The sequence below is a fragment of the Mauremys mutica genome, chromosome 2, assembly GCF_020497125.1.
Source record: "Mauremys mutica isolate MM-2020 ecotype Southern chromosome 2, ASM2049712v1, whole genome shotgun sequence".
In the NCBI taxonomy this organism is placed as follows: domain Eukaryota; kingdom Metazoa; phylum Chordata; order Testudines; family Geoemydidae; genus Mauremys; species Mauremys mutica.
In genome coordinates, this window is record NC_059073.1 from 137512847 (window position 1) to 137540030 (window position 27184).

The following is a 27184-nucleotide window of genomic DNA, read 5'->3' on the forward strand; positions in this document are numbered from 1 at the left end:
ATTTCTGGCTCCGCCACTGGCTGTGTGATTTGGGGTAAGCCGGTTTCAGGGCTGTGAAATGGATACATTGATAATGACTCCCCTTTGAGAACCTTAGACGAATAACCTCCAAGTGTTTCATTTATAGTGACCAGATGTCCCGATTTTATAGGGACAGTCCCAATTTTTGGGTCTTTTTCTTATATAGGCTCCTATTAGCCCCCACCCCCTGTCCCGATTTTTCACATTTACTGTCTGGTCACCCTAGCTTCATTGTTGCACTCAAAGTCTCTCCTTAGCACCAACAAAGATGAAACACAAGCTGCCTTTTAACTTGAACTGCAATCTCCAATGGGGTGTCACCGGCAGGCCCTTGACAAGGAAGGTAAAATGGGGGGGCAAAATGCCTGGCTTCCTGCAGGCAAATCTTTTTTGAATGGTTGGAAACCCTTTTAGAGCTTCCCCTTTGCAAAGGGGAAGAGAGCAGTGAATAGACGGTGAGGTGTTTTCCACTGCTAGGGATAACCTTGTGGGAGGAAAGGGAATCCAATTAAATATTCAATGCTGTGGAGTCTGTGGGAGTGTGGGAGAGGGATCCCTTCCTCTTATTGCATTTCTTATCTGCTCAGGGATGATGGAGAGGCACCAAACCACTAAAAATATTCATCATCCACTTTTCACAAGAAAGTAAACAAGAAAGTTACACAACACCTCTCCTCCCCCCCTTCCCAGGCACTTCCTCCAGCAAACAGGCAGGAACAAAACATTGGGGCAGTTTATCTAAGCTGCTACCCTGCTGCTGGCTAACTTTGGGCTGCAATCCTATCAGAGCTCACAAGCTAAGCAGGGTTGGGCTAGGTCAGAACTTAAATGGGAAACCATTGCAGAAAGCTAGGGCTGCCCAGAGGATTCAGGGGGCCTGGGGTAAAGCAATTTCGGGGGACCCTTCCATAAAAAAAGTTGCAATTCTATAGAATATTATATTCTCATGGGGGTCCCTGCAGGGCCCGGGACCTGGGGCAAATTGCCCTACTTGCTCCCCCCCCGGGCGGCCCTGCGGAAAGCCTAGATCCTGAAGGCAGTGCAATTAGGAGACGATGTCCCCTATGACTCAATATCCAGGGCTGGTGTGGTCTCTTGAATGAAATGTAAAACAGAGGTCTTGCACATATACTAGATAGTTTTACTCTGTTTTCCCTAAATTCTCCCTGAAGTTTTAATGGGGGTGGGGGGTTTACTGGGTTCTTCTTCACTTCCTATCTTAAATGGGTATGCATCATTTCTGTGTGCTGCTACACTGGGCCTGCATTCCACCAGTAGATTAAATGAAACCTATTTGTAAAGCACTTTGAGATGAGCAGTGCCATAAAAATACAAGATGCTTCTGCTGTTATAATATATAGCAGCCACATTCTGGTCACAAACCCCTTTTAACAAGAAGAGACCTGAGGTACTGACCTCCTGCCAGGTAATGATCCAGCTAAGCTCAGTTCAGCCGAGGGAAGCCCTGGAATCGAAAGGGGACAGGTGCCTGCATTCCTTGCAAGTGTGGTCTGGTGGCTAAAGCACAGGACTGGAAGTCCTGAGGATGGATGCTGTTCACTTCTTTCCTGTGTGATCTTGGACAAGTCACTTCCCCGCTCTGTGTCTCAGTTTCCCTATCAGTAAAACAAAGCTGTTGATACAAACCTCTCTCACAGAGGGTCTTGTGAGGCTGAATTCACAGCTGTTTGAAAAGATCACTGGAGGGAAGTGATAGAGAAGAGCCAAGTTTTATTATTAACACTTGGAACAAAACAGTATCTTGCACCCATGGTTCTCCAAGTTCTTACAAACATTCAATACAAACTCTCAATGTCCCCACGTTATGTCCATTTTGCGGCATGGAGAAAGGATGTGACTTGTGCAAGGTCGCACAGTGGCAAAGCTGGAAACAAAGCCCAGTGCTTCTGATTGCCACGCCCTTGCTCTAACCTTTGCACACTTCAGGCTTAGATTGTAAACTCCATAGAGAGGGAACTTATCTTTTTGTTCTAGGTTTGTACAGCACCTAGCACAGTGGGGTACTTATGCGGAGAGGCTGAGGGAACTGGGATTGTTTAGTCTGCAGAAGAGAAGAATGAGGGGGGGATTTGATAGCTGCTTTCAACTACCTGAAAGGGGGTTCCAAAGAGGATGGATCTAGACTGTTCTCAGTGGTACCAGATGACAGAACAAGGAGCAATGGTCTCAAGTTGCAGTGGGGGAGGTTTAGGTTGGATATTAGGAAAAACTTTTCCATGAGGAGGGTGGTGAAGCACTGGAATGGGTTACCTAGGGAGGTGGTGGAATCTCCATCCTTAGAGGTTTTTAAGGTCAGGCTTGACAAAGCCCTGGCTGGGATGATTTAGTTGGGGATTGGTTCTGCTTTGAGCAGGGGGTTGGACTAGATACCTCCTGAGGTCTCTTCCAACCCTGAGATTCTATGATTCTATGACTAGGGCTCCTAGGCACTACGATAATACAAAGAGACTGAGCAACCCGAAGAGCTCAGAAATTCCTATCAATCACATGTAGGTCCTACACAAACACAGGAGTCTGATACTTCTCCACAAGCTCCAAAGATGGTCTTATGCTTTTCCATTTAATTTTTTTGCTGTAACCATCTGTAGGTTTTTGGGTTTTATTTAAATCAGAAGCCAGAAACTCCATAGCAACCCTCAGCTCCCAGGTTCTGACTCCAGCACTTTGATCACTCTGTCATTCTGTTTAAGGCTATACCCCTGTAGGTGTGAGGAACTCCAATTAAGTATTCAGCTGGTTTGCCTGTGTGTGTGGGGGGGGGGGGGGAAGCAGGCTTTGCTGTGGAGGAGGGAAGCCTCAGCTTTTTCGTGGTGACTAATCGTTCCACCACCCATTGTCTGTGGCATAAGGGAGAGCGCGGGGAGGGTTTTCCTGCACCACGCAGCTGCCTCTGCATTTCCTTATCTGGAAATATGCAGCTCCCTGCTCTGCTCTGGGGGCTCCAGGACAAAGCTAGAGGGGCCCAAGCAACCCAACCCCTGGCATTACAGAGCTTCTGACCCTCTATCTATGGCTGTCATCTGGCTTTCATTGCTGTAGTGTCTGAGCACCACAGAGCCTTTAATGGATTTATTCTCACAACACCCCTGTGAGGCAGGGCAGTGCTTTTATCCCTATTGTACAGATGGGGCCCAGGGGCCTTAATCCACAAAAGGTATTTAGGCCTCTAACTCTCATTGATTTCAGTGGCAGTTAGGCATCTAAATACTTTTGACCATCTAAATCAGAGAGACTGCTGGCCAGATTTTCAGTGGCACTAGGGACCTGAAGATGCAGAAAACTGGACAGCTACCTCCCATGAAATCAATGGGACTTAGGTGGCTTTTGAAAATCCCACTAGGTGCCTAAATACCTCATAAATCTGGCCCTAAATGACTTGCCCAAGGTCACACATGGTGGAGCATGGAACTGAATCCAGTGTTGCCTGAATCCCAGCCTAACTCCTGGTTCCCTTATAAGATTAGGGCGGCCCATGCAGCTGCATTATGCTTTAGGGCTAGAAGATTAGGGGAACCCATGTAATTAAGGGGCACTGGCAATTGTACTGTGCTATAAGGTTTCCAGAAAGCCTCATAAGATTAGAGAAGGCCCTTAGCAGCCCTCCTTCTACTATAGGGTTTTTGGCAGCCCTGTGGGATCAGAGAGGCCCTGGCAGCCTAGCCATTCTACATGGTTTCTAAAAGCCCCCACAGATTTGAAGATCCCCTAGCATCCTTGCTGAGCTATAGGGTTTCCATCAGCCCAGTGGGATCAGAAGGGCTCATGGCATAAAATCACAAAACCCGTTTTTCCTTGTGAGTTGCAGGCAGGATCTGAGCTCAGGCCTGCAGCCATAAAGGACAGGCTTAGCCCATGACTGCACTGTTGCACCTGGCTACCTGGACCTCTGAAACACAAAGACAATGGCCAAGTGCAGCAGCCTGAGCTTCAGGCCCAGTTCCTGGTGGCACAGAGGTAGGGTGACCAGATGTCCCGTTTTTAAAGGGACAGTCCCATTTTTGGGGACTTTTTCTTACATAGGCACCTCTTACCCCCCACCCTTTGTCCCGTTTTTTTCAGTTTTCTGGTAACCCTAGTTGTTAATCCTACCACCTGGCTTGTACACTCTGCATAGATTGGGTCACCTACGCTGTGCTAGGCCACGAGCACACACTTCCCATTGCACTGCCCTTGGACTGTGCATGGGGAAGGGGTAGAAGTTGGACCCTGATGCTATTTTAAAGAGGGATCTTCATGCACTGGGAAAACATTTAATTAAAAGAGCATCTATCCAAACAGAGCTTCACTTGGCCAGTGCTTCTTAGTTGCCCCTTTGCTTTTCCTTGCAGAGATATACTGCTATATTCTACTGTAAAGGCCCAAATACACCTAACATGGGCCTGAACCAACGCTCCACCCCACAGATCTGAGCACCCCCACCATTCAGGGCGGTGGGTTCAAAATCTGAACTGGAACTGAATCGTGTGCCTCAAACTCATCTTTAAATCATTAAACACACCTTAAATTGTCTCTCGAATGGAACGGGTATCCAATGCCAAGCACAGAGTGTGTTGCTATGGGGATGATTGTGGTGTCACACAAATTCATCATTAAATGCCTGCAAAGATCACATAGGAGAAACAGAGAGACCTAGAAAGAGAAAACCCCGGTTAAACTTTAAACACAACCTCAGCAATTTGTCAAATTACTAATTAGCGATCATGGTAAGAACAATGAGGAGCACATGCATAGGGTATGAGTTTGTGTTTACATCAGAGAGGGCTGGAAGCTTTTGCCCTGTGAAAGTCCCTCTTGTGTCACTGCTGATCCTTCCCTGCTGGCCATTAACATTCCAAACATGGATGGAACGGGAGCAGGAGACAGGGGCTACCACATGGACTAGGGCTGTTAAGTGTAGATGAGGGCTGGGACTGAACATTCAGATAATAAAATAAAGCTAGGCCAGTTTTTTCTAGCTCGAAGGCCTTGCTTAGACTGAAGGCTTTTCCACCTGTGCAGTTACACTGGAGCCTTACTGGAGATGCACTGCATCAGGGTAAAAAGTGACTTGTAGCCCTGTAACTTGCTTCAGTTTCAAAGCTGGGCGAGCTGCGCTGATGACTCCATCTACATGGGTGTATCTACATCACTGCAAAAATCCCCAGTGCATCAGCTCCCAGCCTCTGACAGAGCTGCACTCATAGGGAGCAAGACACCATCACCTACAGGGACATGGGAGAGGAATCTGCCAGACTCTTTACTTAGTGCTTCTCTTTCTAGCTTACTTCATGGGGCCCTGGCTACCTGCGTTAGAAGTAGAGACTGGCTTCCCCTCTGCTCAAGAGCCCTCTAATGGTATCTGAGAAATCAGGCCCCTCACTGCTGCTCCCTATGGTGTTTTCTCTAGTGTTTTGCCCCATCCAGTTTTAATAGGCTCAAGTGCTGGAGCTTCCACCACTTTCCTCAGGCAGACTACTCCTCTCTCTCATGGAATCTGCCATCAGGAAGATTTACATGAGACTGGCTCTAAATTTTCCTGTTGTTGATTGTTTCATCCTCTTGCACCCTCCGAATCTGCTCCTCCTCCTCCCTAGCAAGCGCACACTTCCTGTACCTAGAGGAGATGCTCCTTTCCAATGCCATCAGAATGAAACAGGCCGCTCCATGGGTAGCAGTGGGGGTCGTGGGTGGCTACAGAATAGCACACCAGAGCAAACCATTTTGATCAGAGATGGGCCCAAGTTGCACAGCTCAGGAGTATTTGCATCACGGCCCATCTCTAAATGCCCTCCTCTCACTTTCCCTGTGCAGCAGGGCTTTGTAAGGTCACTTCTGAGGGACTCAGGCCGCAATCCGCATTGTCTCAAGGTATCATCTGTTCTGAATGGATGAAGGGCTGAGCTGACGCTGCTCAGGTTTGTGCCTGGGGTACCAGGGACTCTAAGGGTTAAAAACCTGACGCTTAGAATTGCCACCGGGGAAAGCATCTCCCTCATCAGCGCACCAGGATTCAGACAACACTGGAGAGCGACTTGGGGATGCCAGGGTTTAGGTGAAGCTGCAAAGACCTCAGTATGGGAGGCAAACACTCCAGCTGCTGAATTCCCAGGGGATAGAGTTGTCAATGAAAATAATATCCACCCACTCCCATGGAAGTCCCAATGCCAGCATGTGCTGGAGAGAGAAAGCCAGCAGAGCCAGCAGTCTGGCTCTCAAGGGACAGACAGTAGAGGCCCAGCTCACACAGACCGTGCTTGTGGGTCAGTCACTCAGACAAAGAACATATGCACCAGAGCATAGGTTGCAAGGGAATGAGCTTTCAAGGAGGAAAGTCCCCAGCCTGGACCTGGACAACAGTGTGGTTTGTGTTTGCACAGGACAACGAGAGGCCATCCTGAGCTCGAAGGAGATTGGCCTATTTGCAAAGGCTTGTACGGTGCCACCTCTAGACTGTTGCCTCTCCCTTGGGCAGAGCTTTGGAGCCAAACAGGGCTGGCTGAGATTTCAGGCACTCAGGCATGAGTGACTTGGAGCCTGTGTCAACAGGGAAGAGGATGACCAGGGCTGCTGACATCCTCAGCCCTCTGTCAGCTGCTCACCTGTGGGCATGAGCCATCAGGCTGCCCTCCTCCGCACAAGTACACTTGGCTGCACCCCTATGGGGCCTACACTCCTCCGCATGGCATGGTGCGGAGTTCTCCTCCAGTTGGCAGAACTCCCACAACTTCCCTCCCATGGGGTGAAGCCTCTGGTGCCCTCTGGCGGGCGCCAGTCCGCTGTGTGCAGAACCTCCCCAGCTGTGCCCTGGGGGCAGACACCTCGCCCCCACAGCCCCTGTGGACAGGAGCCACCCCTAGCCCCCCACAAACTGTGGGCAGTCAGCAGGATGTGCGGTCCCCGCCCCTGCACTTCCCAGCCAGCGTTTACATAACTTCTGCTGCTTAGTCACAGCTTCAACTCTTTTTTTTTTTTTAAAATGTGGAGCGATTTCGGCAGCATCAGCGCGCGAGTCATTCCGGCGAGGGAAGTCCCTTCCTTTCTTCCGTTCCCTTGGTAACGGGAGCGAATTTGCCTTTCAAATGATTCATGACCGGGGTGCTGTAGGAGTTCCCTCCTCCAACACAAATCTCTCCCACACAGCCACACATGCCCGATTAATCATTGATTAGAATTTCTTCTGCAAGGTAAACCTAGGAATCAAGTGGCTGCGGTGCCCGCCTCCACCGCCTCCCTGCCACCCCTAGATTTAAGCTGGAGGCCCTTGGCTCTGACACTTGGACCACGCGTGGGTCTTGGATTCCAGAGTGGAGGGTCCAGTGGTGGCTCAGGAACAGATTCCCACACAAAGGCCTCTCTCAGTGGGGTTGGAGTTTACTGGTTTCCTTTGATTTTTTTCTTTTTTTAACAGGAAATGCAGTCTGAACTGTCACCTAGACGCGATGAACAGCTCACGCTTCTCTGAGCATGAACTACAACATGGGTCACATGCCTGCCCTCCCACAAATCTCACACACAGACTACGCTGCATGGACACACACACACTTCACGTCTCTTCCCCTACAGCTTCTCAGAGAGCAACAGGCAGCTCCTGGCTGGCTGCTTCCAGGGGGGAGAGGTTTTTATGTCTACTGGCACATAGCTATTGTCATAGGTTAAATGTCCAGGGCTAGGCCCTTAGTGGGTGTAAGGTCCTTTCAAGTCAGTGGATCAGTGCCATTTATACCAGATGAGGCTTTTGCCCTCCATCTTTCAGACCTGAGAGCCTGACAAATCCTCATCACAGATTGATAGAGAAGAATTTGTCTAGCGTTCTCAGCCGGAGCAGGGAAAAAGACTTGCTGTGCTCTAAGACCAGTTCCAGTGTTAACTCTCTTGGCCAAGTCACATAATGTGCTTCAGTTACCCCACCTTTTGAAAGGGGGGCAACGACCCTCACCTCCACATGGTGGGGGGGGTGTTGTGACGATGGCAACACCAGGGGAGGAGAAATTGAAAAAATCCCTGGTGTGTGTCTAAAATCAGTTTAGTCTAACCTGGGCCCACAACCATTAGAATAACTATCATGATCTTTTCTGGCATGGCAGAACAGGTGGTTTGGGTGCCTTACATGTTCATTTCCATACCTTAACATGGATTTCTTTTAAGAGTAACCTTCATTTCCTGGTTGGTTTGGGGATAACCACAACATCTCCGCAATATTTTTTTATCTTTAAGTTACTGATACGTACTCTCAACCTTCACTGAAATGTAACTTAATTTTTTGTCTTGCCATATAAACTAGGGGGATGCAGTATCGGGGTTACATTTCTATTAAATGAACTTTTTAATAGCTCACAGGGCTGATTATAAAGCCAAACAACATCAGCTTGGGTTGTATTATAGTGGTGCCTGCAGGTCCCAATGAAGCTGGGGTCCCCATTGTGCCAGCTGCTGTACACACACAGCGAGAGACAGTCCCTGACCTGAAGAGCTCCCAGTAGAGGTGCCGTTAGTGGGGGTTCATGGATTCAATTGCACCTGCAGAAACGAGGGAGGGGCAGCTGGGGCAAACCTGACTGGCGCTGCAACCTGTGTACTGGGTCACAACGTCTGGAGCTGGGACTGGGACCAGCCCTGTGGGAGAGGAGCTGCTGCTGGTGCAGGGTGAGCGTGGGAAGCTGCATCCGCCTCTGGGTCACAGTCTTAAATTAGATCTCAGCCACTTCATTTCACAGGGTCCTGAAAATCCTTTTGCAACTTTCTTACCCCCTGACGTGCTGGAGTTCAAGCGAACGCCGTAATTCCAGCTCAGGCAGCCAGGCTGGGCCTGGATTCTGGATGAAATCGGAGACCAGCTCACAGGCACTCTGACTAGTTCTGTGATTAGCAAACCTGCCCTGCGCTTACAGTTTGGTACAACATGCACACAGCTTCATTCATGACCTACATTTTTGGTTCCGTCTTAAACAAAATAACTGTAGGGCCAAATTCAGATGGGAGGCTGAGTTGTTGTAATGTACAGAAACTGACAAACTACAGCCCCACGTGTCAGACGTGTTTACCAATGTGGAACTTACACTGTGACCCTGGAAGAGAGGAGAGTAGCAACAAAAGCAACCCCCAGGAGAAGGTAAGAAGATATAGTTGTTTAACTCGCATCTTCCGGATCCTTGTCATGTGCGTTACAGCAATTATGGGCTGATCTTCCCTGTAGTGTTAGCAGGAGCTATAACTCGAGTGCTGCCCTAACCTGAATCCCATCTACATGCACCTGTCTCTAGCTCAAGTTAAGTGCCACCTTAACCTTGAGTTCATTGGCCTGTTAGCAAGTATGGCTTGAACTGCTGATGCTCAAGGCAGTAATGCAGTAGGGGGAAGGAGTTCTGGGCTGCTGCTTGAGTCAGCACAATTCAGCAGCTGCTGCCCCACTTGCTCTATGCTGCTCGAGTGTTTACGGTGTGGCTGCTCTTGCCGGAGCTAGGCCAACTCGAAAGGAGTAATTGGAGCAAACTGTTGCAGTGAAGAGCAGCCCTTGGACTCCCTCACACGTTGGTAAGGTGGCAGCAGGGCGAAGAGAGTCTGGATCCATGAAGCAGCAAAGGTGAGAGGAGAAAGGGGCATACAGGGATGCATCTCTGCTCAAAACAAAGGGAGAGCTTTCTCCCACTCTGCCTAGTTTGGGTAAGCCACGCTCCCCCACAGCTCCCCCTGCTCCTTGGCTGGTGTGCTGAGAGCTCCTCGGGCTTGGTAAACGTTCTGTTTTCTTGTCCCGTGCTTGCAGTAGCCTTGGGCTGTGCCTTGCTCCCATGACGGGTTGGGGGAATTGTGAAGCGGTAGCAAAAATATACTCAACTCACTCAAGAGATGACTGCTCAGAAAGAAAGCCCTGTGGCTGGTCAGAAGCTGGGATGAGGGGCTCTTTCAGGGAGCAGGAAAGATAGTAGTTAAGGTTAAAACAGCAATTAGCTCAGAGTGAATTGGAGTTGTGGCAGTTCTCTCCCCTCCCTGCCTTGGCAAGAGGGTACAGATTTCATTCCCCATGGTTTTCCTGGTTGGGACTCAAACTCCATCGGAGATGCTAAGAGAGAGACCATACATTTGTATAGCGCCTTTCAGCCCAAAGGACTTAACCCCATCACAGAAATGTGGCCATCTCTGGGGTGAAACACAGCAGCTGTGTAATACCCGATGTACTATACAGAAGCTTAAAACAGAATTCAACTGAAGCTACAAGAGAGACTTTAGGGCTGCAGCCAGTACTTGGCTGCTGGAATCTGGTGCAGACACCCACCCCTCTCCCACCGCGTAAAGCAGAATGGGATCTTGAAGGACCACAAGTGGGGAGAGTCCTTGTGCAACAGCTCATCTGGAAGATGGCACTTTCAGCAGCATGGTGGCCCTTCATACCATGCTGGGGCACTGGTGCTGATTGAGAAGGAAAAGTATTATGCACGGACTTATTGCCAGTGTCACTTTCTGCAGCATATGAGGCTTCCTGGGAGATCTTCTATCCAAGTCCTGACCTGGCAAAACCTTGCTTGGCTTGTGAGATGGGATGTGCTCACAAGCACGTGCCAGCATGGCTGTGAGGAGCATCTGAACTGGAAAATAAAGTGAAATCTGCAAAATATTGCAGTGTCATTTGGGTACATTTTATCTGATTTATTCTCTCCTCGTTAAGAGGAGCTAATTAACAAACCATCATTTAAATAAACAGCAGTGAAAGTGTTTGTAACCTCCGCTTTATTGAATTGTGACAAATTATTAGCCTATGCATGTTAAATGGAATAGAAGCATCTGAATTTAAGGGTTTTTCCTAATCTGCATAAAGATGATACCTGCTGTGAAAATGAAGGCAGTGAGGACTGATTCACTATCAATTCTCAGAGCAACCTACAGGGCTCCCCTCTCTGGTGCTTGCCTAACCTCCTGTCACAGCAATGACACAGACATGTTAACAAGGGAATGGCTGCATATGGCCAGGGTTTTTTCAGGACATCAGTGAGTGGAAACTCAAAGGGGTTCAAATCCAACCCAGGTTGGAAGAGATGTTCGGTCATTCTCCTTGATTGGATGATTGCTTGGTGCTTGGGTGAAAGTCACCCTTGCAAAGAGGGCTTATGCACAATTTTAACTCTCAAAATAGGGTTATCCCAGCCCGATTTTTACAGGTATTTAGATATCTAAAGATGCAGACAGATGTCTTAGTGGATTTTCAAAAGGGACCTAATTCCCATTGCAGTGCATAGATTCTAAGGCCAGAAGAGACCACTGTGATCATCCAGTCTGCCCTTCTGTATAACACAAGCCACAGAACTTCCCCCAAATAATTCCTGTTTGAACTACAGCAGAGCTTTTAGAAAAACATTGACTCTTGATTTTTAAATTGCCACTGATGAAGAATTCCACCCCCCCTCCCTTTTGTGAGTTATCCCAATAGTTAATTACTCTCACTGTTAAACTTGTACATCTTTTTTCTAGTCTGAATTTGTCTAGCTTTAACTTCTAGCCATTGGATCTTATTAAACTTTTGTCTGCTAGACAAAATATCCCATTATCAAATATTTAGTTCCCATGTAGGTACTAAACCATGATCAAGTCACCCCTTAAACTTTTCTTTATTAAGCTAAATAGATTAAGCTCTTTGAATCTATTGCTATAAATCTTTTTTCCGAATCCTTTAATTATTCTTAGAAGCACAGATGCTTTAGAAAATTCCAGTAGGTGCCTATCTGCAACTTTAGGCACTTAAATAACTTTACATATGTGGCCTGTGAGATTAAGTGGTGTATAAGTCTCATGCTGGCCTTCTAAACAGGGGTGAGTTTCACCCTTCTAAATTTGTCCTCTATTCTGTCCATGAACAAAAGAGCAAGATTCTCAGATGTATTAGTAATTCTAAATTATTCACAAATACCTCCAAGCAGGCGGGTCTTGGACCTGCAGATCATTCATGATCCTTATGAATATTTAACATTCCAGATGCATTTGTTAGTTTCAGAAATCACAGGATATTGTTTTTCTTCCTTGATTGGATGATTTGGGCAACTTTAATTGCCAACTGCACAAAGACTGAGTTGCAGCCTGTTGAATGTCACACTCACAATGTGCACTGCTTTTACTGGCCAGTTATGCAATCTGATAACTTCCTTTTGGACAAATATTCAAATTTACAATTTGCTTCTCATGGGTAATTGTACCAGTTAGCTCAGCTGCTGGAACAGTTATGAATAGGAAACGGGTATGAACACAAGTCCAGGCAAACTCCTTTTTAAAAAGGTGGAACCAAATATTCTTGCATTTAGACATCTATTTAAATTGTAAGCTCTTAGGGGCCGGGACTGTCTACTACGTGCTGCGTTTGTGGAGTGCCTAATACAATAGGAGCCCATTCTCAGTTGGTTCTTTGGCACCATTGTAATAAACGTGATTAATGATAACCAAAGTAACCTTTTGTGCTGCATTCACCCAGCTCTAGAAAGGAGTCTGTTGAGAATCTGTGCATCAGCACCATGAAAACCACCAGTTCAGATGGCCCCAGTTGGCACTGTCAGACTGAATTCCTTGAGTCTAGAGGCAAGACCTGCAGCTCCACTCTGAGGCCTGGCACCTTGGCTGGGGGCGTGGGAAGTTTTCTCTGCAGCTGCTTATGCTTTACCTGTTCTGGGGATAAAGAAGGGGCTTCCTTCTCCAGGGCTTGCAGTTAAGCACCTTCCCTGGCGCTAAATTTACACCCACAAAAGTTGGTGAGTAGAACTAAATGCACAATAAGTAGAAACACAGTTTGATCGAACCCACTGTCCCAGCGGTATCAGAGTGGCAGCTTCAGGGCACGGGCTGCTCTGCATGCTGCATAGGGCAGCTCTGACAAGCGACAATCACGCGGAAGAGGCTGCTAGTAACTAGCCGCCTGCAATCCCTGGTTACGAGAACCACTTTGTAGCCGTCAGAATCATCTCTTGTCATGGATCCTTGGCAGTATAATGATAATAATCATATCACGCGCGGCTGTGGCTCTGTCTGTCAGCCCGAATGCAGCCCCAAGAGCTTTACAAACATCTCTTTCTCTCGCTTTCACACACACACACACACACACACACCCCGATCAGAGGAGCTAGGTTCTGCTGGTACAAATGATAAAAAGGCACTTGCAGCACTGGAAAGCCAGCCGGTGGAGGGAAAATTAAAACAATGTGCGTGTGTACACACACACCCACACACACACACACACACACACACACGCAAAGAGATGCAAACTGCATCTCCTTGCAGCAGCCACTGTGAATGTAGCCATGTATACAACAGCTAGTTCTCAGTTAACAAAGATACCTCCAAGATTAAGTTCCAACAATACACTCAGTGCTGTGCGAGACACATGAGGACCATTCCACCCCAGGGGTGAGAGCAGGATGGACAGATGCAGCACTATGCAGACAGGCAGACGTATCTGGGTACCGCGGTAGAAATGTGTGGACTGTTCTGTCGTGGCTCTCAGTCACTGTGCTGTGGTCTTGAGATGCTACCGTTTCCCCCTGTCCTTAGAATAGATGTGGTTACAGGGCGGTAAGAGGCGATAAATGCTGCCTTTTTAGTGGTGTGTATTTACTTCCTTTTTTCTGTCATGCACGTGCTGGTGGGAGGGCTGCCTGATTTTCAGAGATGCGTGATCTCTCACTTAGCAAGCACCGGGTCTGGCTAATTATGTGCACTACCATAAGTCTGTTCTTTGTTAGTTCATTGTGTTCCTGGGGGACAGGAATGCATCAGGAAGAATCCAGAGAGTCATTTATCGTCATTAAGGAGCAACTGAGGCATTTGGCCCTTAGTCACTGTCACCTGGGGATAGAGGCCAAGGTTTTCATAAAGTTTTTGGTTGGCCAGCTAGAGACACCTTAATGGGGCCTGATTTATGCTCAGTGCTGAACACCCACCCTCTGTAAGTCAGGCCCCTTTCCAAAATATTCACTGGTCACTTTTGAAAACCTTGGCCAGCACTGGCGAAGGGTGGAACACAAAAGGTTTGGTTTGGTTTGGAGAAGGCCCTGGAAGTGTGAACGCTTTATCCAACCTCTCTGGCCTGCAAGTCTGGGCCAGGGAGGAGAGTAGTTGCACCATCATAGGAGCAGTCCTAGGAGACTGGAACTCAGTCACAATCTGCTCCCTATTTCTCCCTTGCTCATGCTGCGTAGTAGTTTATTGCAGTCCTTAACAGGGTGCAGCTCGCTTCCCCCCTCATGCTGGCTCAGCTCTGCCAATTGGACAGAGGAGGGTGTTCCCAAGGCTCTGAAGCTTGTAGCAGCCCCATGGTCCCCATCTCCTCTTCTCAGTTCCTGCACCCAGACTCACACTCTGGGAGGTGCCCCCCGTTGCTTTCCTGAGGCACCAAGGGAGGGACAGTGGGCTGGACACCCAGGAGGCCTCGAGTGTTCTGACTGCACATGAAATTCCCCCTTCTCATTTTAAGTGCCTTTGTGTTTCCTGGAAGAATTGTTTAGTAGCTGTGGGAGCGTTTAGTAACCTGGGAGCATTAATTACGAGTCAGAAAAGAATAAGCTCAGTAAGAGGCGCTGCCCTTTTACTCAAACGCACGTCGTTCCTGGGCTTTTCTGTAAATATTGTGTTGTTTTAACTGATTTACGCTCTGGTTATTTTGCAAGCCACAGCGTCAGCTGAATCTCCAGCGCCCCGGGAGTCGGAATGTCTCAGGCACCCAAGCCCAGGTGCAGAGTGTGCCAGGGCTGAGTCATCATAGTGCCAGATTATGGGCTACGGCAGGGCAAGCACTCTGAATAATGTCTCTTCACGGGGCCTGGGTGAAGGATGCATGTCGTAGCCGGACACACCAGGGGTTGTGTCAGGCACTAAAGCCAGGATGCGTAGCATGACAACCTCGGGTGCTCTCACATCACCCAGGGGCCAGGCAGGTGGGCTGGCTTGTGAATACAGGGAGCACCAAGCTGCTTTCAAGCCCTCTTTGTGTCCCTCCCCACCACTGTCTGCACCAAACACAGGAAGGGGGCCCTTGTCGTGATGGAGCTGGGCTGTGGCACCAAGTGTACCTGGATGGGGAAGGGCCATTGCCAACCGTGGATTAAAACATGACAGAGGGACTGTAAAGAAGATAAAACCACCACAACCAGTGTTTACTATGCACACTATTCCACACACAGACATGTGCACCCCTTCCCCATCCTCCCTCTTCATTGTCCAAACTTTTTCCAGCACTAATGAGAAGCTGTAACCCTCCCAGCACTTGTGATGCGAACAGCTCTTTTCTCCCAGCTCTCTCCTTCCCTTCAGAAAGCCATGCAATGTACCTTGTTTTTTCTCTGAAGCTACGTGAAAGCAGCATTTTGCCCTAATGGTGCCCTTGAAATTACAAAGATTAGCAGCTCTATTCTTCTACAGGTTTGGCCAATCACATTTTGGTGTTGTTTTTCCATCCGTAATAAGTTACTGCTGTCATATTGTTCTGGCATCTCAGGCCCTAGTGTGGCATTGTATCCCTCAGTCACTCACTGATCCTAATGCTGATGACTAAAGACTATATTTAAAGGTAATATAAACAGTTTGATCTTTAAAATACATTTGATCTATAATTTCTATACATAGTTTCTGAACTTTTATTTTACAACAATTACCAAAAAGCTCTTTTTACATGATATTTGCAGCTAAGCTGACAGTAATAGCAATTAAACCCCATCTGTTTGCAGAGCATGAATAATAACAGTTGACACTCAACTTCTAATACCGTTCATTGGAAACCTGTTAAACACAGGAACTTGTTGCCGAAATGGATGCCTTTGGGGCTTGGTCTAAGCCTTCTGCAGACAGAGTTTAGAGGATTCTGAAATTTCACGGCACAGATGCTAGGGTTTGGTGCATAGAAATTTACAGATCCAGCAAATCGTTCACTTATCTAGGATCAACGATCTCTCATGAGCCCTCTGGATCACGGGGAATGTTTTCCTTTATCAGGATGCCATTAAACAACGTGAATGCTGCTGTTGCTTTCTGTTATGTGCATGGTACTTTACAGACAAACAGGTTCCCTGCCTCAAAGAGCTTATGGTCTAGTAGAAAGGGATAACATGGTGAGCAAATCACTGGTGGGAGAAATGAACGGGGAAATGTTTGAGATTGCTAAGCACGCCAAGCATGGGGAGGCCATTCCAGGAGCAGGGGGAGGCAGGCAAAAGGTGCAGGATTATGAGTAAGAGAATCAAGTTGAGCTGAGGTGGCAGAATGAGGGGTACGCAAGGTGGAAGTTGGGAAGAAAGACAAGAGACCTTATAGGACATGCTACACACAAGACCCTGTTAGACTCTCTTCCTGGGTGTTCCTATGGACTGAGCACCTGCTAGGTTTTTCCTTTTCTAGAGATGAGACAAGACTGGAGCACTCCTGAACTCTGGGCATTTGGACAGAATAGCACCCTGATCTGAACCAACGCTTCAAGAGCAATCCCTGGCCTCCTTGGCCAGTCCACACCCTGTACGTGTGGATTTGTGACGGAAAGAGTTTAGCTGCACATTTGCTTGTAGCTGTGTTATGGGTACATTTAAATCCCTAAATTAAACATGGAAAGCTCTGGTTCAGGAAGTGGCTAGCTGACCTGTCCACCTGAGTCTTGCCTTGCCAAGCCAAGCAAACAGACACTCGTGTGCACAGTTACCCGTTTTGCATGTCCAGGCGCTGACTTGCATGTGCTATTTAGGTGACCGTGGACAAATTAGGCCCCTGTTATTGCTATTTTACAGTGGAAGCTCTTTGAGACAGGGATCCAGTCTTGCTATGTATCTGCAAAGGGCCTGGTACACTGGTGGTGTAATACAAATGATAAAGAGCAATGCCTCCTAACAGTGGTTTCCTAACTACTTCTTGGGTTTTAATTTTTATTAATAAAAAGGTTTCCTAGATTTCTACCAAAAATGGTGACAAACTACTCCAGGGAATTGAATATTATATAAATCTCCCAAGAAACCAAGTCATCAATTAAAACACATTACCCTCTGTTCTTTTCCTTTCAAACACTCAGTTTAATAACCAAAAAGTAGACTACAAAGGGCCCCAGCAAGAAAGAACAATACAGAGTCACTAACTATTACATCTGTAGTGTTACTACAAAGAGGCAGCGTAGCCCGCTGTGTCAGCAGGGAGCTGGGATCAAACAGGGCTCACAAAACCAGCAACTGATGAAACAAAGCTGATCTGGGAGGTGATAAGGCACTTGGTGCACCTCTTGTGATAAACTCTGAACTGAAACGGATTGCTCGAATAATCATTACTCTGGATCCAACAACAGCATCATTATGTGAAAAAAAAGAGAGGCCAAAGAGGGTTGGGGGTGGGAAAAGAGGGCCTGGTTTTGACCACAAAGGATTCTGAAATAAGAGCTGCTATTCACAGGGGGGCAGGGCGATGTGTGTGCATGCAGGTGGGGGCATGTGCATGTCTATGTGGATTTAATTCTCGTGAAAGATGCTGGATCAACAGCCCAGGAAACTTATGTCCCCTGTGTAGTAACCCAACAGGTACCATTTGGCTAGCAGCCCTCCTGTGTAACGGCAATATGCCTTAGAGTATGTCTACTTAAGAATCCTGACTTGGAAGGACACCCTGTCAGGCTGTGAGGGGAGTACAGTGATCCCTTCCGTCCCTGGCTTCTCTGCCAGCAAGGGAACCAGCTGGGACGGTGGGTCGTTTTTGTGATCTGGGGGCTATCCAACAGACACTGGACTGAGTCTCAAACAAGAACTGGGCAGGAAATGGTTTTGCTGTCCCTCAAATATTTTCGAGAGTTCAGAAATTCTCTCCGTTCCATATCAGGATGAAACGGAGACCTTTTGAAGTTTTTCAATGAAAAACCAGAGCGAGTGCGTGTCCACACCCCAGAATAGCCAGGTGACTAGAACACTCATCTGGGATGTAGGAGACCCAGATTCGAGTCCCTGGCTACCTGATTTGGAGCATGGACTTGAACCCGGGTCTCCTACATCCCAGCTGAATACCCTAATCCAGTGGTGTGACACCCTGGCATCCCCTTATTCACCATTGTCATATAATTAGGATATGTTTTGCACAAAGGCTGCCTTGTGAGGTATCATTCTAAAAGTCTTGATCTGCTAGACATTAATATCACATTGGATTGTATGTGCTATCATCGTATGTGAAGTTATGAAGTGTGGCTGTGTGTGTGTTACTGAAACGTAGTGTGGTTGAAAAGACCCACAAGCAGCCTTTCAGGTACAACAGTAAAAAGGCCAAACAATGTTAATGGCTTATTGAGAAAATGCACACAAGCACAAGGATTACCCCAGGAACTGTGTACAATAGAAACCTCTCAGAGATAGTACTACACAATGGGAACTGCTTGACCAACGTCACAGCAAAAGAGCTTTCCAGCAAGTGGGAAGAAGATATAAAACTGGGAAATGACATCATGATGGTATCTCACTCTCTCTACAACACCACACCTGGAAACATCTGAGGAATAAAGACTGAACCAGGGGAAGTAGTGATCCCAGGCTAAAGGGATTTCTAGCCTGTGTATGAAAACCTGGGAAACTCAAGCTGCAAAGCAAAGGAAGCTTGTGTCTTAAGAATCTGCCAGCCTGTTTATCACTCAGGGTGAGAATTTGCTAATTTACCTAGTATGTTAAGCTCAATTTGCGTTTTTGTTTATTTACTAGGTAATCTTCTTTGATCTGTTTGCTATCACCTATAATCACTTAAAATTTATCTTTTGTAGTTAATAAACGTACGATATTTTGTTTTAATCCAAACCAGTGTGTGTTTGACTAAGGTGTCTGGAGAAAAATCTCAGTTTGGTTACCACAAGCGTGCAGAGTCCTCTTCACATTGAGAGAGAGGCGGACCATGTGTTAAACCCATATACTGCCCTGATTCTGACCAGGACAGGACAGTACTGCTCTGGAGTCCTAGGCTGGGAGGCTGATGGCTAGAGAGCCTGCATGTAACTGCAGCTGGGTGTGTCACTACCTGTGTGAACGCTAGTAAAAGGGCAGGCTGGAAGGGTTTGTAGCTTGTCACAGCAGTACAGTGTAGAAGGGAGCCCAGGCTAGTGGGTCAGAGGGCTCAGTGGTACCTCAGTTCCAGGTGGCACCTTGGGGGGAACCTGTCACAAGTGGCTCTCAACCTTTCCAAACTACTGTACTCCTTTCAGGTGTCTGATTTGTCTTGCCTACCCCCAAGTTTCACCTCACTTAAAAACTACTTGCTTACAAAATCAGATATAAAAATACAAAAAAATGTCACAGCACATTACCACCGAAAAATTGCTGACTTTCTCATTTTTACCATACAATCATAAAATAAATCAATTGGAATATAAATATGATACTTACATTCCAGTGTATACTATACAGAGCAGTATAAACAAGCCATTGTCTGTATGAAACTTCACCAGTGCTTTTTATGTAGCCGGTTGTAAAACTAGGCAAATATCTAGGTGAGTTGATGTAACCCCTGGGGTACGTGTACCCCTGGTTGAGAACCACTGCCCTAATCCCCTGGCTATTGGCCATTTTTGTGTGGGTCTCCCTCAAGGTCTCCTGTTGGAGCTGTACCTTTAAATCTGTATCAATAAATAAATATTCAGTGAGGCAGAGGGAGACTGACTCTATAGCCCAGGGGGTAGGGTGATCACCTAGGGTGTGAAAAAGTCAGGTTCAAGCCCCTGCTTTAATAACTAATTAATTATTTATACAAAGTGCAACAGCTTCAATTGGAGAATTGAGAGACACCCCCCCAAACTAGCCAGTCATCTGGGGGTACAGCACTCTGCTGGGTTCGAGTTGTTCCAGATTGGGGCCTTGAGCCCAGTTCTCCCCATCCCAGGTGAGCATCTGAACCCCTAAGTTATTAGCACCTCACTGTCTCTCTCTGACCAATAAATTCCAGTCTGTACCCAAGAAGCCTCTTGGTTAAAGTTCCCTCGAACCCAGTGCGTTCCGGGGAGCAGTTTCATTTCAACAAATCAGTATTTTCTGATGAAAAACTGTTTTGTCAAAAAATTCCTGACCTGCTCTAACCCCAGCCCATTTCACATAAAGGCCACCACAAGGCACTGAAGCAGAAGTGGCTTTCACTAACTATTGGCCTGAGCTGGATCTGAACAAGTGACCTAGAGGTTCAAGATTCTGTCTTATTACTCATTGCTTGTCTAATGTACTCAGTTCTTTTATCCTTTCCTAGGCTGTAGAAAGCACTTCTTTTATACATTCCCATTGGACTCAGAGCAATACACATACCACACACAGAGCTGCCCTGTGTAGTTCTTACAATGTTAAGGCGCTACTCACCATCAGCCCTCAGTAACCAAGATCACTGACTTCCTAGAAATGCCACAGATTAGCTAGAGATATAGGATCAGATCCCCCACTGGTGTAAATCAGCACAACTCAATTGAAGTCGATGGAACTATAAAGAATTACACCCAAGGATCTGGCCCATCAAATGTATCAAGCTAGACGATTGGTAGCTCAGAATACAACAGCTCCCAAGTGTGCCTGTCGACAATCCAAACAGCACCTTCACATGTCTCTTTTATAAGCACAGGCCAGGTCTAGAGGTGAATCTAACCCCACTGTAATGACATTGAAATTCGAAGCTCTTCAGTTGAAGGGCAATGTCTGTATGCTCTCCACAGTAGTCCCATGCATCACTATGATGCTATGTGCACCTAGATTGCAAGTTCTCCAGAGCAAGGAGCGTCTAAAGTATGTAGCACCTTGGAACCCAGGCTTCAGTGAAGATTGGGGCCCCACTCTGCTAGGTGCTATATGAACACAGATTAAGAGACTGTCCATGCCACAGACCCTTTATAATCTATAAGGTATTAGCCTCCATTCTGGGGAAGCCTTGTCTGTCCTCTCTCTGCCAGGTTAGTGGAAGCGATAGGCTCTGCAGCTGGTATCCCTCTGCCTGAGCACAGACCGCTAGACAGAAGGGAGGATCCATAGATCTTAAGGCCAGACAAGACCACTGTGGCCATCCAGCCTGATCCACAGGCCAGAGAATTCCACCCAGCCAGTCCTGTATCCAACTGCTTGAGCTATAGTATATATCTATATCTAACTATATACACACACACACGCACACACGCCCAGCAACGCTAGTGCACGTTCCTCCTCTCCCTGTTCCCTGGCAAACCTTTAGCCTCCGCTCCAGCCTCTGCCTTATGTTTGAAAATTCCATAACATTTTAGGTTAATAAAGCTCTCGTTTGCTTCAGCTAGCACCTGTTTCTATGGTGACACTTGCAACCCAGAATCTGTTTATTAACCAATAAAAGGAAAAAACACTGAAAAATTCAACTGGTATCAAAGTAAAGTGCTTGAAAAATCCCTCAGAGTGGGGCCCTGGCATGGGGTCCAGTTCCCCTAATGGAGGACTGTTCCCTTCAGAGATAGCGGCCTCCTCAGAAGCTGCCCTCAGCTCTCAGACCGGGATTAAGAGATCACTGCTGACAAAACAGCCCCTGTCTCTTCGTATCACACAAGCAGCTTGCTAGCCTAGCGCCCTACTGGGGCCCTCTTTTCACACAGCTACCGTACTGCGCAGAAGGAACAGCTGTCGGCGTACCACATTCCTTGCTGAACAGACTGTTTTCTTTACCGGCCCTGCTGCTTCACCTTCAGGCATCAGAGTGCCCCTAATGAGAACAAGGGGAGGCAGCAAGCCCTTGTCACAGGACAGTCACAGCCAGTCCCCCTCATTCTCACCTACATCAAGAGAGTTTCTTTTCAGGAAAACAATATTCAGAGGCCAGATTCACAAAGGTGTCTCGAAACCATCAGCTTGAGGAAATGTAAACTTGGGGGTTACTGCTGGTTCTTGAGTGGAAGGTAGACATACGGGATGAGAGTGTTATCTAGTGGTTAGATTACGGGGCTGAGGATGAGGGCTTCTGGGTTTTTTTCCCAGTTCTCAGAGCAGAGAGTAATCTAGAGGTTAGAGCCAGGGGCAGGGTGATGGTGGCTGGGAGTCAGAAATCTTGGGTTCAATTCCAAACTCTGCCACTGACTCACGCTATCTGACTCTGGATGAGGCTCTTAACCTCTCCACAGATCACTTTCCTGAATCTTGCAAAGACTCCAAACATCTTCACTTGTGGAAAACCTCAGGCTAGCTCTGCCAAGCAACAGATCAGACCCAGGGTGGGTCTCTCTCTCTCTCTTTCTCTGCACTCAGGAATTCTCCTGGCTGGCAGAGTTGGTTTCCATAACAACTTTCTGTTACAAACATATTTTGATAAAAATAAAGTTAAAACAGCAAGGCTTTGCTGGAGTACAAATTTGCTGCTTTCTCTCTTTTTTGCTCTTTCTCCCCCTCCATCTCTCCTCCACAATGGGGGGAAAAATAAAGAAGTAAAACATAGCGTTTGAAGGACAGTATTTTCTCCCTTCTTTCTCTCCCCCCACTGAATACAAAATGAAAAGCCTTGTTTACTGGATTTCTCTGTAAACTGGTTCAGTCCCTGCCTAGTTACCTGATGCTCTACAGTATATACAGGATAATGTGATAAATTCATTTCCAATTCACTGCATTATCCTTTGAATATTTTAATGACTCATTGAATGGAGTAAAAAAAAGCTATTTCAAATGAACAATTATGCTGCATTAGAGTAAAGGCTGATTATATTTAAACACTGCTTGCATGGATAACGGGACATATCGACCTCCGCCTAGAAGAGCTAATTTGGCTCTTATCTCTAAATAATTTTACACTGCAAATTACCATGAAAACCTAAAGGGCTTTAAAAACATTCATCAAAAGATATTATTCCACTTTGTAGCAACATTTTTATTTAAATTATTTTGAATGGGAGTGAAAGCATCTCTTGTGTTTGACAATCAGAGAAACAGCGTTGTCATCACTGATAAGGGAATGTAGAGCTGTATGGCAGAAGGTATTCTATAGATTAAGCCACTAAAAGTAACCATCGGATAGTGGAAATGCTTCGGATTGAAACCCACACCTCCAAAAGGAAATTCAGCATGAACACCAACTTGGTGGAGTGCCAAGGTATTGCAGAACATATAATGGTACTTAGCACTTCTCTAATGGCATCCATGTGAATAACTCAAAGTGCTTCAGTGGATGTATTAGTGGATTAAGGTTTCATGGTGGATCAGTATAACCTTCATTTTGCAGATGGAGAAACTGAGGCACAATGAGGCAAGGTGATTTGCCCAAGGCCACAGAGTGAGTCGGTGGCAGAGCTGGGATTTAAGCCTAGATCTTCAGAATCACATTCATGTGCTTTAACTACTATCCCATGTTTCTTGTCCTGGAAACTAAGGTCATGGGCATTGTCTACATGCAAATTGATGATTTAAACTAAATTGAAATAAACCCCTTTTAATCTGAAATAAGAGAGTGTCCACACTCAGACTTGTGCCAAAATATCAAAAGGTTTGAATTAAAACCACTAAGGGTACGTTTATACTTACCGCGCGGGTCGACGCGGCGAGTTCGACTTCTCGGAGTTCGAACTATCGCGTCTGATCTAGACGCGATAGTTCGAACTCCGGAAGCGCCACGGTCGACTCCGGTACTCCACCGCGGCAGGAGGAGTTGGCGGAGTCGACCTTGGAGCCGCGGAGTTCGCTTCCGCGGCGTCTGGACGGGTAAGTCATTCGAACTAGGGTAGTTCGCATTCAGCTACGTTATTCACGTAGCTGAATTCGCGTACCCTAGTTCGACCCCGGGGCTGTGTGTAGACCAGGGCTAAGAGTTTCTCTACAAATGAAGATTGTTCCAGATTATGGCAGGGTGAGAATTTAAAGTGCAATAGCTATTCTGGAATAGCTCCATGTGTAGACAATCCCTAAATCATTTCAGTGTCAGCTGGTGTGCAGACAAGACCATACATAGAAGCTATCTGAAGCAGAGACTTTAATTTACCAGGGTACTGGTTTTCATTTACACCAGGGACCAGATTTCTAAAGGTATTTAATAAGTGCCTAACAATGCAGCTAGGCACCCAATGAGATTTGCAAAATCAACGGGAGCCAGAAATATCCCACTAGTTGCTTAGCTGCATCTTATGTGGCTAAATACCTTAGGCATCTGTAGTACCTAAATACACTACACTGATAGTATAAAAGGGGCATTGAAGCGAGTCTAAATGGCCTTGGTGTAAATGAGATGCAGTCCCTATGTGTCTGTACAGCTTCTAGCATGATAAGGCCCCAATCTCTGGTGTCCCTTGCTGCTATTGCAATATAAACAAACATTAATAAATAGCTTTCAACTGGATCCAGCCCTGTTTCTAGACACAGACTCATCATAGTCAGAGATGGAAAAGCGCTACTTGGTCCCACTTAGTCTGTGCCCTGGAGGCCAGTGCAGGATTCTTCTCTTCAATCTATTTTCCTAGGCTTTATCTAGTCCAGTTATATGAATTAGGGATGGGAGACCGACATAACTAAGAACACCCCCTCCTTCCCCAGAAGCTTAGCCCCTTGATAAAATGAACTCTCTCTCAGGCTTGTAGGAGGTTCTGAGCTAGTCAGGTAAGCAGATTATCACCCTCTCCCTACCCTCCCCCCTTATGCTTTCCGGTTGGGAATGGAAACAGAATTGCCTAAAAGTGTCAGGAGAAACCCTTGCCTTGCCATTTGGATTGACCCGCTTTGCCGAGGCAAAAGGAGCTTTAATCCGAATCCTTCCCTGCTTTCCTTTAGAAGCGCTTTTATTTTTGCAAAGACGACAATAATTAGAAAAAGCTAATGCACCGGAAGGATCTGTGTACAGAATGGAAAAAATGAGCTCAGGCTTTTTTGCATTTAGTAAATATAAAAATTAATGAGAGACTTTCACCCTGTTAGAAATGCAGAAGGGCCCCTGTGAAGGATTGTTTTTTAAATTGTACATGAATCTCTGCAATTATTCTGAATGCTTTATTTTTTTAGCCAATTAGGAAATGCATGGAAAGTATTAATATCCAATTTTAATTTGCTTAATATTCCTATTAACAATAAAAAGTCTAATTAAGGTATCTACAAAACGCCCTTAGCAGTAATTTCAGAGAATAATAGAGGAGAATGAGTAGATATTTCTTGTTAAATGCATGCTGCAAATTAATTGATAACTTAATTAGACTTTAGTACTAAGATTATTAGTTAGATTGAATCAGAGCTGCAACACCTAACCTTTAAAAAATAAAATAAAATAAAATAAAAGCAGGCAACAGAGAGAGAAACAAGCTGCTTTTCTAAATGTTGTTTCTCTAAAGAAACTGATAATGCAATGAGAGAAAGGTTGGAAACAATAAAAGGGCGTTAGCAAAAAATAATAATAATGCTTCCTCCTTCTCTTGTGTCTTCCATGCCAGAATCTCACATCACATACACAAATTAAGCCCCCTGACAATCTTGTGAGATAGGCAAGCATCATTACCAACATTACCGTACAAGGAGGTTAAGTGATTTGCTCAAGCTTGCACACCGAGTGGGAACAGAATCCAGGCCTCACCTCCCAAGTCTCTGTACCTAAAAGACTGTTCAGTCAAAACAAAATTATTCCCCCTATTTGTTCTCTCCCCTTGCCACCAATGTAAATTCTCACTGATCATTTCCTTGTGAGAAATTTGATCCTTGAATTGCATATTCTTGCTGCTTATTCCTGGGTCGGCTCCAGGACACTGACTCATGGCAATCCATTATCGACAGTCATACCGCCGAACTGCAAGTGACTCAATAAATGTGTGTGGGGATTTTTGTTTTAAGACTGTTCTATTTTCCTCAAAAGTTTCTGACAAGGGGACTACCCACAGCACTAGAGAGGGAGGTCTTCTCCACACAACCTGCACTACAGAATGCAAAGGTTGGTGTTAAAACAAAGATGACACTTACCTTCCCATCCAATACTTGCATCATGCTAAAGGAAAGGGCCAGAGAAACTACAATCCCTGTTTTCTGATTGATGAAAGTGTAAAAGGGTTGAAAGTAAACCTTACCCGAGTCATCTCAACTGGAGAAAATCCCAGAATCTAGGTAGAACTAGCTGAAATGTTTTCATTGCAAATATAGTTTTGACCAAAAAAAAAAGTGGAAAATTTTAGTTTTGATTGAATTTTTTTTAATTAAAAAATGTTTTTATTTTCTGTAAAAATATTAGGCTGTCAGTTCAGGTTTCCCTTCAATCAAAAAAAGTTGTCATGGGAAATTTTGAAAACAATTATTTCCCCAACATTCTTTACAAAAAATAATTTACATTTTTGGACCAGCTCTACTCTAATGTATTGGGTAAACAACCACCTACCTGTCTTAACAGTCCTACCACTTTGTATTTATATAGCAACCTTTCATCCTAGAGAGTTTCGCACACAGAACCACAGAAATGCAGCTCTCTCTGGAGAGGAGCATACAACATTTTACACACAATTCGAGAAGAAAAGGGAAAGCAATTTTTGGCCAAGAATACTGGGTCAAACCCTGGCACTTATGAAAAGCCCCAGACAGAGGCAATCAAAGAATGGGGCGAGGGGAATTGTGACTAGACTTCATGCTGACTGTTGGGGAAAAAAATCACCAAGGATAGACTTGAAATATATTGGGCAACCATCAGCAGAGCTGGTCAAATTGTGGGGAAAAATTAATTTGTAAATAATCAATTCAGCCACTGGCATGTGTGTGTGAGGGAATCAACAAATAAACTACTTGTGAATATTATTCAGGCAGCTCTTCTCCCCCAAGGTCTCTGATGGCCACACAGAACGCATGGGACCCGTTTGCAAGGGCTCATCCAAAGAGGGTACCGGGCCTGTGTGGTGTACAATTCTCAGTGTAGGAGAAGGAAACACTGAGAAGCCTCTGCTGGGATTTGAACCTGGGGTTCCAAGGACGTATAGCTGCAATGCTTAGGTTCGCTGATGTTAAGAGCTGATATAACAGCTAAGCTATGCCTCTCCTACCGGCTTCTAAACTGAGTTACTGGTCTCATCCCACTGCACACACCAACTGGTTTTTATGCTCATTTGTTCCATGCTGAATGACTGATATATAGATATATACACACACACTCGAGAACATCTCCTTATGGGAGTAACTAACCACCTTGAAGCAGACCAGCTGTTCTGATTCCCTCAGGTAACTGCTCAAAATACACTCAGCCTGGGCAGTACAAATGAATAAAAGGACAGGGATTTCCTAGT

General features: G+C 46.1%; 1 protein-coding gene across 9 annotated transcripts in view; it reads right to left on the reverse strand.

The window, feature by feature from the left end:
* PEBP4 (phosphatidylethanolamine binding protein 4) overlaps positions 1 to 27184 on the reverse strand; it is a 212133-nt gene that overhangs the window by 90902 nt on the left and 94047 nt on the right. For 3 of the 9 annotated variants that reach the window (XM_045005908.1, XM_045005910.1, XM_045005907.1), the window contains exon 5: positions 4541 to 4671. The exons of the other annotated variants lie outside the window; for them this stretch is intronic. In XM_045005908.1, coding sequence (XP_044861843.1) covers positions 4541 to 4671 — 131 coding nt within the window. The remainder of the gene's footprint in view (positions 1 to 4540; positions 4672 to 27184) is intronic. 9 annotated transcript variants of the gene reach the window in all.